The sequence below is a fragment of the Panthera pardus genome, unplaced genomic scaffold (assembly GCF_024362965.1).
Source record: "Panthera pardus isolate Hobbes unplaced genomic scaffold, ASM2436296v1 HiC_scaffold_9, whole genome shotgun sequence".
Taxonomy (NCBI): domain Eukaryota; kingdom Metazoa; phylum Chordata; class Mammalia; order Carnivora; family Felidae; genus Panthera; species Panthera pardus.
The window spans coordinates 6921790-6934280 of record NW_026527024.1 but is presented as its reverse complement, the minus strand read 5'-3'; the positions used below and the strand labels follow the sequence as shown (position 1 = coordinate 6934280).

General features: G+C 59.0%; 1 protein-coding gene across 4 annotated transcripts in view; it reads left to right on the top strand.

Annotated features, from left to right (window-relative positions):
* The window catches only part of PTPRN2 (protein tyrosine phosphatase receptor type N2), an 814681-nt gene that overhangs the window by 753922 nt on the left and 48268 nt on the right, over nucleotides 1-12491 (top strand). For all 4 annotated transcript variants that reach the window (XM_053898672.1, XM_053898673.1, XM_053898671.1 and 1 more), the window contains one exon: nucleotides 3614-3761. In XM_053898672.1, the coding sequence (XP_053754647.1) occupies nucleotides 3614-3761 (148 nt within the window). The remainder of the gene's footprint in view (nucleotides 1-3613; nucleotides 3762-12491) is intronic.

Sequence of the window (12491 nt, the reverse complement as noted above, 5' to 3'; positions counted from 1 at the left end):
GGGGCTCAGGGAGAAGAGCTTTCTCAACCGTTGCTGTGTCTCCAGGCTCCTGAGGCTGCCATTACATTGCAGTGGCCACCACGCCTACTGGGTATGGATCATAGACATGCTGCTTGGGTAACCCAGAAAGGAAGAAGGCGGTGAGGAAACATATAATGAACCATTCCAAAGCCCTTATGTTACCTTTAAGAGCAATTCTCCCAACTTCCAGAAGACTCTAATGCATTTTTTTTTTTTGGATGCTGTCATTGACGTAAAATGTTTATTTGTAACACAAATTACTTCTAGAAATTTCCAGGTTATGAGCAATCATCCAGCAAATATTGACTGTGTGCCCAAAGCACATGCCAAGTGAATGAGACATGGGCCCCATTTTCAAAAATATTGATCTCATGAGAGGAAGAAGATCCTGACACCCCCCCCCCCAACCAGGCTGTAGCACAAAGCAGAATGTGATTAATGTCACAGGACGTAGTTTTTTAAAATAGTAAGTGTCTGACGAAGAGGGTGGAATCGTAGGAAAGGAGGATCAGAGAGGCTGGCAGTAGGCACATCTCAGACTCACAAAGGAGACAGGAGCATTTGCACTGACCTTAAAGTCTGGATAGATTCATTACAGAAGATTCCGCGTGAACAAAGCATAGAGAGTGATGGCGATATGGGGTGGAACATCAAAACACTGGGAAATAGTCTTATTGAGATAGAAAGGCGCAGGTTAGTAAAATGAAGTTTAGACAAAGGGCAGTGCTAGTCTAGGCTCCATTAGTGATTTCTGAAACGGATGGTATCTGGGACCAGAAGTTCTGTGGTTGTGAAGGTCAGGGTGCGGGGAGAAGGATGCAGCAGTGAGCCAAGACAAAACAGCAGCATCCCAGATGGCAGACCCAAGCTTAGGTGCTGCCCCTGACTGCTGGGGACTTCGGGCTCATGGTTTCACAAATCTAGGCCTCGGCTTCCTTGAATATAAGAGGAAAGCTTCATCTCTGCTTCTTTTCAATTCAGGTAAGAAAGTCCTGTAATAAAAATGTTTTCCAAAGCTGAAGCGATGGTGATAAGCAAGGGGGAAAAAAAGCGGCCGAAGCACATGCCAACAAGGGTGGGGCTTATCGAAGCCTTATGGTTAGCTCTGGGTGGTGGAGTTATTAGTGGCATTTGTTTTCATTCTGCTGACCTTCATTATCTTTCTTTTCTATGAATGCTACGTGTGTAATAAAAATGTACAGACACACACACAGATAAAACAAAAGTATTAGAATGTCAGTTTTTAAAACAACTCCAGCTACACACTCACTCTGGGGGAAAGAACATGAGCAGTGTTTCAATTACACGTTAATTTACCCAGTTATTCCCAAAAGCAACTGTGTCTGAGGAGGGTTACTGTACCTGTTCTAGTTCATACGTCCCACACCCTTGAGAGACAGGACCCCACAGGCAGTTTGTTTTTGCCGTTGTTTAAAACACATTATTTTACAGACAACATGGAAATATCCTCTCCTGTCACAGGTGAATAGCATCTTGTCCCCAAACATGAGACAGGAAAGTCTCCTAAACCGTGAAAGGGGAAATTACATCAGTTTAATATAAGTGATGTTGCATAAAAACATTAACAGAACGGATCAACTTGAAACGCCCCGAACCGGGCAGACACAGGAGTGTCTATGGAAGCAACACAGGCCGAGAGGCTGGAAAGTTATCTCAACTTTCATAGAATCAAGTTATCACTTTAGAAGACTTTGTCCTCAGAAAAACCATGTCTTTGCTCCCTCCTCCGTCTTACCACCAAGCTTCCCTCCTGGAGTCCGGTGTGTATTTCTTGCCATAAGTTTAGAAATTGAATTGACCTTGCAGCCTTCACGCCCCACAGTTGAGGTGACTGTAAACCCATAAACAGCTGCAGGTGCAGGGTCGGAGATAACATCCCGTGCCTGTTTCGCAGACGATATCTGATCTTGAGGAAAGTTCGGAAGCACTGAAACCACACACGTGAGCCAGAACTACTCCTCCCCCCACCACACCATATTTTAGCTAGAGGACTATTTCACAAAACTTAAATATTGTATCATGCTGAAACGTCCTTATTAGGACAACTTTGGCACAAAAATATGCATCCGATATTCCATAATGATTGTCTCCAAAAAAAGCAGTTTGCAGTTGACGTTTTCTGGATTGGGCCACTTAAATTCGCGTCCTCCCCATGTGAGGAAACTGGAGGGACCGGGTGGGGGTCCCAGAGTCGGGCCCTGGCAAGGAGGGTCCAGGGCGTGTCACGGAAAAAGCACCCACTGTGTGGTTCGTGTGGTTCTCTGTCATCTGCACAGAAGGCTGTCAGCTGGTTCCCTCAGTGGCCTCAGCAGGGGCCACGAAAGATATGTGACAGTCATAACCCAGGTCCCAGCTGGTCACAGCCCATCACTGGCCCCCCTCCCCGGGCCAGGCAGACCCTGAAGGCGATGCCTTCCCTCCCACAGCGCCCACCGAGGCACCGGCTTTCCGTGGTTTGTAGACCAACATGGACACAGTAGGTGCCTGTTGAGTGAATAACAAAACGACTCGAGTCCACGCTCGTCCAAACTGCGATAAGAGGAAGGAGGACGCAGCAGGACTGGCTTGAGTTCCCTTCCTTCTCCCCGGGCCCCTTGAGCCCCGAGCAGCTGGCCGGGGAGGAGACATGGAGCAGGCCTGTCCCGGTCCTTGTGGGGGCCTGAGCTGGGTGCTCACTTGGGGTGACAGGACGGTGGGGGCTGGCGGGGTGCCAATCCTTGGGGAGACGTCGGGGTGCCTGACCGCTAGAGACCCGGACCTGCGTGCTCGGGTTTTATTTTGTTGGTGGGACTAGCTGAACACGTGTGTCCACACACAACACACTGAAGAGCACAAACAAGATGTTACAGGTGCGACCCTCTTTCCTTCGGGCACGACAAAGCAGCTGGGGTTCGGTCATTTGCAATGTTTTTCCTCAAAATCACGGTCGTTTCACCACTACCTAGATTGGTGAGATGCCGGCCCCTGTGGTTGTCTTTGTGGGAGGGAATGTTCCGGAGGCATTTCCTCGTCCACGTCTAGCGATCGCTGACGACAAGCAGGTGCCCGGAAAACTTAGAGCCAAGCAGCCGAAGGTCAAGGTGTCTGCTTCCATCGCTTCGGGTCTGTGTTTTTCCCGCTACAGGCTCTGTGTCGTTTTCTGTGTTTTTACCGCCACAAGCTCTGTGACGTTTCACGCATCAGAGCAGCCAGTATCTTCTGCATCACGCCCACTGGATCCAGAAAAGTGGGCCAGTTCAAGGAAAATGGCTTCTGTCCAGACACGTTATCTACACCAGCTTTTGGTCAGGTGACCAGGTCTGGCCCTCCGTGTGCACTTCTTTCTCCCCGGTCAGTTCATAATAGCGGACAGGGCCCCCCGTCATGATCCAAGTGTCCCTGATGCCCAGGCTCCGCGCCCGGAGCGAGCACATTTTGAGCCCCCGGGAACCGACCAGCAGAACACGTGTTCTTACTAGAGCCGGTAGGAACCGGCTTCTTCACGCGTGCCCGCAGGGGACGCGTGGGCTGCACTGTCCATTGGCCCCCTGGGTGTCACGACGCCTCCCTGACTCTGTGTTTTCCGCTCCAGGCCTACATGGAGGACCACCTGAAGAACAAGAACCGCCTGGAGAAGGAGTGGGAGGCGCTGTGTGCCTACCAGGCGGAGCCCAACAGCTCGCTCGTGGCCCAGAGGGCGGAGAACGCACACAAGAACCGCTCTCCGGCAGTGCTGACCTGTACGTAGCCGCCTGGGGGCCCCGGCCAAGGGAGGGCGGCCCTCAGTGACGGGTGGGCTGGGCTGCCCCCGCTTGCCGTCGCCTCCTTTTCCCGCTGTCCCCACCCCCGGCGCCCGGCCGGCGAACACGCCACCCCTGGGAAGCCGTCCCTAGCCCGAAAACGGGGTCGGCTCCTTCCTTTGTGCTCCAGCGGCACAGTCCCGGGTTGGGGGTGGCTGTGCCCCGACCGGCACTTGCTCTGTTGGCTGTCACCGTGCAACTTGAGACTCGTTTCTTAGCTGCTGCGAACCTCTTCCTCGTCTGTAATCGGGGTCGTACTGTCTTCCTTGGAATCGCCAAGCCCCGAGGGCGGTTAGCGTAGCGCCTGCCACGTCGTGGGCAGGGCGTGAGCGCTGGTCGGTGCCACGGCAGCCTTCCCGCCTGACACTCGGGTCAACAGGCGTCGCCGAGGGCCGACTCTGGCCGGGAATCACCGCCAGAAAGCAGCGACACAAAGAGACCAGTTCTGCAAAGCAATTTGCACCGAGTAGGAGACAAAGTTACGTCAGGGGTTGAGTGTGTTAGCAGTGACCTACAGAAGGAGAGGTCGCAGAGGACGTGATCAAACAAACCCGCCTGGCGGGGCTCCTTTTCTTGCGTCACTTAACAGGTGCGTCAGCCTCCTGTGTTCTAGCACGTTCCAGGCCAGGGTTGCGCTTTGATTCACGTATGAACCCGCCCTGCACGGAGCAGAGAGGAGAGGGATCGGAGGTGCGTTTGTGACCAAAGTGCCTGACACGAACGGACCCTCACTGAACGCTGATCCGTGAAGAGCAAACGTGTGCACGGAGTTACTATCTTAGTATCTGCAGACGAGGGGTCCTTGCACGTACGGCCGACATGATAAAATGTTGTCGGCTGACATTTTTGAGGGCACAGCAAAGCCACACCCTCAGCAAAATCGGCGTCCACAATGGGGACAGCCACCCCCCCCCCCACCACCGTGTCCCAGACCCCGGTTCCCAGCCCTTTGGAGCCTGTGATGCAGCCTGGTGGCGTGGCCACGGGCCGTCTCCTGCCGGGCCCCCTCGCCTGGCCCAGTAGATGCCTCGGGAGTAGATGCCTCGGGAGATGCTCAGATGTAAATGGCAGTGATCTGATCCGAGTTTACGGGTCAGAAAGATTAAAAGCTGGCATCTCGTGTCGCCTTAGACACTGACGACAGCATCACAGACCCTCGAAATCTGAACACGCTTCTGGGTGTGATGTTTTCTAACAGGTCAGTGAGGGCTCAGGCTAGGCCCTCTGTCTCCATGAGGTCTGAGGAGTTTTTCCCTGAAGGGCTTTAATAGTAGAGGAGCTGTTGTCATCTATGTGTTTTATATTTAGAAGAAAAGCAGAAAAAAAAAAAGCCGTTGACTAACACATTTATTAAGTACCTACTGCGTGCCAGGCTGCTGCTAGATACGGGGCCACGCGAGGATCTAACGTGGCCGCTGTGCTCGGGGCCTAGATGGGGAGTCCAGGAGGCTTCTGCCTGTACCTGGAACTCTTAGCTGTTTGGGGCCGACACTCAGCAAACTGGGACGGAACGCGTCCCTGGGTCCGGTCGCTTACGTGGACTATCAGGTCCCTTGTGGTAAATACTAAATCCAAAGCATCTCCCTCCAGCACCCCTCCGGACCACGGCAGGTGCCCCCCGCTGTCCCTGTGGCCACAGGCCAGGACCTTAGCGATGGTAGCACGTCCTGTCCCAAGGCCCCGGTGCCCCTGACGTCCGCCCTTCTTGGATCAGGCGCTGGGGGGCAGGTGGCCGGTGCCCCTGCCCCAGCAGCCTGGCCGGGTGCTCTTGGCTGTCTGGGGTCACGAAGGGGCAGCTGTGCTGGTCACGGATGGCAGGGCAGGGCAAGCACACTGACACAGTGACACGGGAGCATTTTTGTGGGTGACCCGGACACCCCACTGTCCCCCACACTTGCGGCCTCCTTCACGTGTAGAGGGAAATCCTACCAGCAGATTTCGGCCCTCGTCCCTCCCTGAGCAGGATGGGGACGGCACGACTTACGCTCTCCTCGGTCCTGCCAGACTCCACCAGAGACGAGTGCCCCGCGTCCTGGTGGTGAGCGTGCACGGCCCGCACGGCACAGAATCGGCCCCGTGGTGGAACCACAAGGTGCTGGGCAAGTGGCTGGTAGTGTCTGTGAAAAGGTGGCCGGCACCCGTGAGCGCAGAAGGCACCCTCCCCGGCACGCGCAGTGCTCCGGGCCTGCGGCGGCGGGTGGGAGCCTCGGCCGGCTTCCCCGGTGTCTCCCACCCCGCTCCCCCGTTGCCTGGTTTGACGGGTTCCTGGGTGCGCCTGGCGGGACCCCGCGGCCCGGGCCTCCCGTCCACGCAGACGGTCCTCCATCCGGGAGACGGGACTCGTGACGTCCGTGATGCGCACCAGTCCGTGCCCACGGGGTTTACCAGCTGGACTCCCGGGGCTTCCCGGGGCCTGTCATGCCCACACTCCCTGCGCCCTCTGCCCTCCGCCCTCCTGCGCGCCCTTACTCGTCTGGGGCCCGTCTGAGGGCGTCCCCTGCTCCCACACCAGGCCTTCTAGCGGAGGCTGGCAGGTCCCGTGGGAAATTCAAAAGTGGCTCCGATATCCATTTTCCATCCCTGACAGCCTGGAGCTGTGTTTCCGAGGACGATTTAGGAACAGATGAACCGGCTTTGTCTGTGCTCTGTCATCTTACAAGTTTGAAGAATTTAATATGCTTCCTAAATGTATTTGTATTTTTAGGAGGAATTATGCAATATTCTGCTCATCTGCTTTTTAAATTAAGAACAGGAATATGATGCTATTTTGGCATACCGTCTTAAACAAAAAAAAAAATGTTTTCGATTCTGTGTCACAAAAACAAGGGAGAGATTAGATGGAGACAAAGAACACTTAGAGGTGAAACCAGAGAGAACAGCCCAGGACCCAGATACCCAGAGACCGAGCGAAAGGCCCTCAATGGAACATCCTCCCAGTCTGGCTTTTCGGGGCTTTGTCGTGAAAGAGATCACAGCTCAGCTCCGGAGCCAGGGTGCAGCCGCGGGCGCCCCTGCCTTGCCTCGCGGACCTGGCCAGGTGGGGATGACGGCTGACCTTGCCTGGCTGTCCCCCACGTCAGGGCACCTGGTGGCACCAGGCCACAGCTGAGTACATGAAGCCGCCTCCCCCCCCACCCCCCCACCCCCACCCCCACCCCCCCCACCCCTGCCCCATCGCCTCTAATCCCCCCGGGAACCAGCCCTGCACTTGCCAGATGAGGGCGCTGGGGCTCAAACCCATGCCCTCTGCTGGTGGGACTGCCCACATATGCTTGTGCACGAGCCTGACATTTTCTGTGTCAGAAAAATGGACACAAATTTCAAACGTCCCCAGAGATGAATATTTGAAATACATACAAGAACTGTGGTACTTTGGCTAAGCGTTGCTGCCCTTAAAACAACACACGGAAAATAATTTCTTTCCAAACAAATGTTCGGTTTAAATGTGTTTTTCTGAACTCTAAGCAGGCTCCCCATAGAAGAATACTCTGGGCTGGGCACTTGTGAGCCACCCGGACCTGCCCCGATCTGCCCGTAAGCACTGGTCCTGGGTGAGACTCCTAAATCTGGTAAGCAAGCGGGATCTGTCCTCCTCTGGTGTGAGAAGGGTCTGCACGCGTCTCACCCCCACGAGGAAGTTACGGGTCCAGAGAAGCACCGGGCGTGGCTGCCGTGTTTCGGTCTCGGAGCCGTCCGAATCTCTGCCTCCAGATGCGGGGAGGCTGCGGGTTTGCTGACGTCGACAAGGAAGTATCCCAGCGAATTCTGTGTGGGCTTTCTCGTGGCTGCACCACGCAGAAGCTGTCCCCGCGGCCGCGCTGCCTGAGACCGGAGGGGAGGTGGTGTTTCTACGGGAAGTCGGGAAGAGGCAAACGCGGCGTTTCAGGAGCAGGAGTCCTTCTCGACGGGCCACGTCCGGAGGGCGCCTGGAAGCGGCATCCTTACGCGGTCATGGCACAGACCCCGCCACCAGCCCCTCGGGGTTCCCAGGGCGTTGACTGTTGGCACAACTTAGCCGCTCGGGGCTCCGATGTTCTGTCATCTTTACCCCTTTCCACCAGCTGGGCCACAGATTCGGGAGACCCCCTACGGCGTGGCTGTGTCCGCCCCAGCATTCCCTTCGCGGAGCGACTCACGACCCTTGACGCCGTGGGGGCCCTGAGGCCGCCGGCCGCTGGGCCTGACCCCTCCACAGACGGGCTCCGGTCTCTTTGGCCAGAGCGATCCGGTGGCCCTTCGGAGGGCGTGGCCGCACCCCTCCCCGCCCTGGGCACGCCGCCGTCTGCTGCAATCTCACGTTCGCTGCGCGGCAGGCCCGTCACAAGCCACGAGGTCCGCTCGTCTTGAGGTCGCCATCAGCTGAAGTCCGGGGGCCCCTTCTGTCCCCCGGGGTCCCGGTCCCCACGCCCTCACACAGGTGCCTGAGAGGTGCTTCACACCCGTCCTCATTCAAAGTCACGAAGGTCCGGATTCCTGGTTCAATGTAGCGCCTCCGTCTGTCGCCAAGCCACCCGTACCTTCTATGAACGGGACTTCTGCGTCTTCAAGTTTTCCAGAGAAAGACGTCCGACAAGGTCGTTGCGGGGCCCTGTTCCCCCGAGCCTCCCGCACGTGGGCACAGACCCGCGCTGGGGACGTCGGTGGCTGTTCGTCAGCTGAGGCTCGGCCAACAGCCCTGCTGCACGGCCCGGGTCGGGAGGGCGTCCTCTCGGCCCCGGTCACGTCCAGATGCTTGTCGAGCGTTTTCGTGCCAGACCCGGGGGCAGATGCCACAGATGCCGTATCTCTGTTCACCCTGACAGACTCGGGTTCTGTCTTCCCCGTCGCCCGTAGAAGAGCCAGCCCTTAAGGCCGAGCGGTTAGGCTCAGGCCGCCCTCCTGACCCTGGGGAGGACGGGCCAGCAGTGAGATCCCACCGGAGGGGCTCCCGCGCGGGCCAGCCCGGGAGCCCCTCGCACAGACGAAATGTGACCAGCCTGGCGTGATTTTCCCGCACACGATTTACCGCAAGAGTCTGGAGACACTCAGGCTGAAATGACAACTTGGTGGTGGCATCCCACACCCACGCTCGACACCTGCCGGTCAGTACTCCGCCGATTTGCCCAGCGTGTGTGTGCGCTTTACTTATTTTTTGGCTGAACTACTTCGAAGTGAGTCTCGGCCATCGGGACGTCTACTTACCTGCTTTCCCCGGTGCCTCCTAAGCGGGGGACATTCTCCCACTTACCACAACTGCACTGTCACAACTAAGAAAACCAACAGTAACACCCCAGCGCCGTCTAATTCCCGTCCACGTTTGTCTACCATGAACCTTCGTTAAGGGTCACCCCTGCACTTGGGGTTTGACGTCTCCGGCTCTTTTTAACTTTAAAACAACCCCCTTTGTTCTCTGACGTGACTTGTCCCTAATAAAGCTACTCTCCCACTGACCACGTTCCCGTTCCAGAGCCTCACGAAGTACGCAGTTCGCAGCCTGCCCGTCCTGCTGGGCCGGCGGGAAACTCGCCTGCTGGTCTGCAGACCCGCCGTTTCGCCCCGTTCTGGTCACGCGGTCAGGGCGCAGAGGCCCGGGGCCGCCGCGAGATCCAGAGTGGCGGTGCGGGTCCGCGTCCCCGCGCGGCTTCCGTGAACGGGAGCGGCGTGCTCCTGTGGCCTCACCCGGAACACCGGCAACACCCTGCCCTCGCTCACCTGGCCGGCGCCCGGGACCCCGACAGCGAGTGGGCACCCCACCACTCTGTCCACTCGGCCCACCGTCTGTCCACCCCCTAAGTGTCTCTTCTCTGCCCTTCCTGGTCTGAAAAAGTGTTCTCTTTGACAGAGGTGGTCGAGGCAGAGTCGTGATTGAGTGCATTTCCTCTAAATTACCTGGTTACGTGGTTTCATCGGCACCAGACAGGTCTGTCTCATCCCGATAAAAAGAGGCGGCTATTAGACTCTTCTGGTCTGAACAGATGCAGCTGTCAGACTCCTCTGCCCCCGCGCGTACTCCCTCAGCCCACAGGACGTCAGCCTCCCGGACGTGTGTCCCGTGAGGTTTGCGTCCTCGCTTGTCCCCATCCTTGGTTTACGTCCCCTCTCCTCCTCCGCGCGTGGCCTCCTGAGTTTTGAAGCCCCTGCTTCTGTAGCTGCTGACTCTCCCTTCTCACTTGGGATACGTGCACCTGTGCCCTCTGGGCTCCAACGCTTAGGGTGCCCTGTGTCTCTTTGGCCGGGTTCCCTTCTAGAGTCTCCGGAACAAAGTTCTCTCCTCTGGTTGCACATTCAGTGTCCAACAGGTGTTTTCTTTCTTGGCAAATAAACGCTTTAAGATCATCTGGCCACTTTTCTCTGGAGGTTAACACCAATTTAGACATTTTTTCCTTATTAAAATTCAGTTCAGGCGAGAAGCAAGCCTTGGTACCGGTGTGGACTTCCAGGAGGTGGGTTTTAGCAGGAAGTTGCGATGTACAGGTGCACCTCCCTTCCTAACCGTCCTCCCTCCGCCCCCCGGTGACCCCTGAATTCCCACTTGCCTAGAGGCCCTGTTCCACCAGTGAGGTTCCCGAAACACTTCCAGTTGACTTCGGCCCTCCCTCAGCAGGGAGGCTGACCTCAGCCCCTGGTGCCTTCTTCTGCACTGGATCAGGAGAGAGCCACCCACCCACCCGGCCGCAGGGTCCCTAACCCGCAGCGGGGACCTGGAGAGAGCCACCAACCCACGTGACCACAGCATCCCTAACCTGCGGTGGGAACCTGGACAGCGACACCCACGTGGCCGCAGGGTCCCTGACCCTCGGAAGGAACCCAGAGAGAACCGCCCACGTGGCCACAGCGTCCCTAACCCGTGGTGGGAACCTGGAGAGAGCCGCCCACCCACGTGACCGCAGCACCCCTAACCTGCCGCAGAAACCGGAGAGAACCGCCCACCCACGTGGCCGCAGCACCCCTAACCCCTGGGGGGAACCTGGCGAGAACTGCCCACCCGGACGCGGAGTCCCTAACCCGCGGCGGGAACCTGGGGTCGCAGAGCCCGTTTTCTCTCCAGAGAAGCCAAGTCTCCAAAGGATTACATCTGTCACTTTGCTGAGTGTGGCAGCAGAGTAATGGCCCGAAGATGCTCACGTCCCAACCCTCCGCACCTGTGAATATGTCACCTCACGTGATGGGATTTACGTGGCAGATGGAAGGAAGGTTTGCTGATCAGCTGTGTTGACGTAGAGCGGTTCCCTAGAACTGCGGGGCAGGGGCGAGTGGAGGAGGGTGGTGCAGGGGGAAGAGGAGTAGGGGGCGTGTGGGGGAGGGAAGAGGGAGTGCGAGGGGGAGAGAAGAGGGAGCCGTGGGGGCGGAGGGGGTATGGGGGGTTGGAAGGATATGGGCGGCACACGTGGGGCGGGCAGTGCGGGGCGCGTGGGGGAGGGCGGTGAGGGGTGGGGGGCACTTAGAAGAGGGCAGTGGGAGGAGGGGGGGTGCAAGGGTGTGTGGTGGAGGGCGGGGGGGTGGGGAAGAGAGAGGAGTGGGGGGTGCGGGGGTGCAAGGAGGAGGGGGGGAGGGCATGGGGGAGGGTGGGGTGCATAGAGGAGGGAGGAGGGGGTGGGGGCGTGGGAGAGGGCGGTGGGGGTGGGGTGTGTAGAGGAGGGGGTGCGGGGTGGGGGCGTGGGGGAGGGCAGTGGGGTGGGGTGCATAGAGGAGGGAGGAGGGGGTGGGGGCGTGGGGGAGGGCGGTGAGGGGTGGGGGGCACGTAGAAGAGGGCAGTGGGAGGAGCGGGGGGGGGGGTGCAGGGGTGTGTGGTGGAGGGCGGGGGGCGTGGGGAAGAGGGAGTGGGGGGTGCGGGGGTGCATGGAGAAGGAGGGTGGGGGTGTGGGGGAGGGCGGTGAGGGGTGGGGTGGGGTGCGTAGAGGAGGGAGGAGGGGCGCGGGGTGGGGGCGCGAGGGGGACGCCGGGAGGTGTGGCGGGGTGCGGAGCCGGGAAGCGGGAGGGGCTCCGACGTGCGTGGGGAGGGGTCGTGAGCGGGGAACAGCCGGCGAAGGCAGGGCGGCGCGCTGTGCCTGGACTCTCAGAACCCGCGTGCGGGCACCTCGGTGAGGACGGAGACTCGAGGCTGTGATTCGTGAGTGGTGCCCGCAGCCACCGAGGGTGGCCCTCCTTAGGAGGGACCCACCCCGTCTGCGCCTGCGCCCTCTGGGTCGGCTCCACCGCTGTCGCAGGGACCGTGGGACCGGCTTCCGTGTGGGTCTCTGATGGGGACGAAGACGTGGCACCGTCTGCACCACCGGCTTCTTGGCCCAGACGCCGGCGTCGCCCCACCGGACGGGCCGCCCCGGGGTCTCAGGCACAGCGGATTTGGGGAACTCCTCTGCGCCCGAGGTAGGGTTATCTGCTGCGACACTGGCCGAGCGCGCGGGTGCGTCCCTTGCGATGCGGGAGGCACCGCGTCTCCCCAGGGGGCGCTCCCCGGGCGTCTGTCGTCCGCCGGGACATGGTCTCGTGGTCCCTCCGCGACGGCCGCCTCCTCGCCAGCAGCTCACCCTCCCCGCGGAGCTGGGCCGTTGGGTGCTGGGCCTGTGGGTGCAGGGCGTGGCCACTCAGGCCTGGTCGCAGGGACTGAGGACGCCAGAAGCCGCTCCGAGTCTGCCCCCTGCTCCCCTTCCCCAGGGTCACACCCCTTCTCCCGGGAAAGGGCTTGTTCCG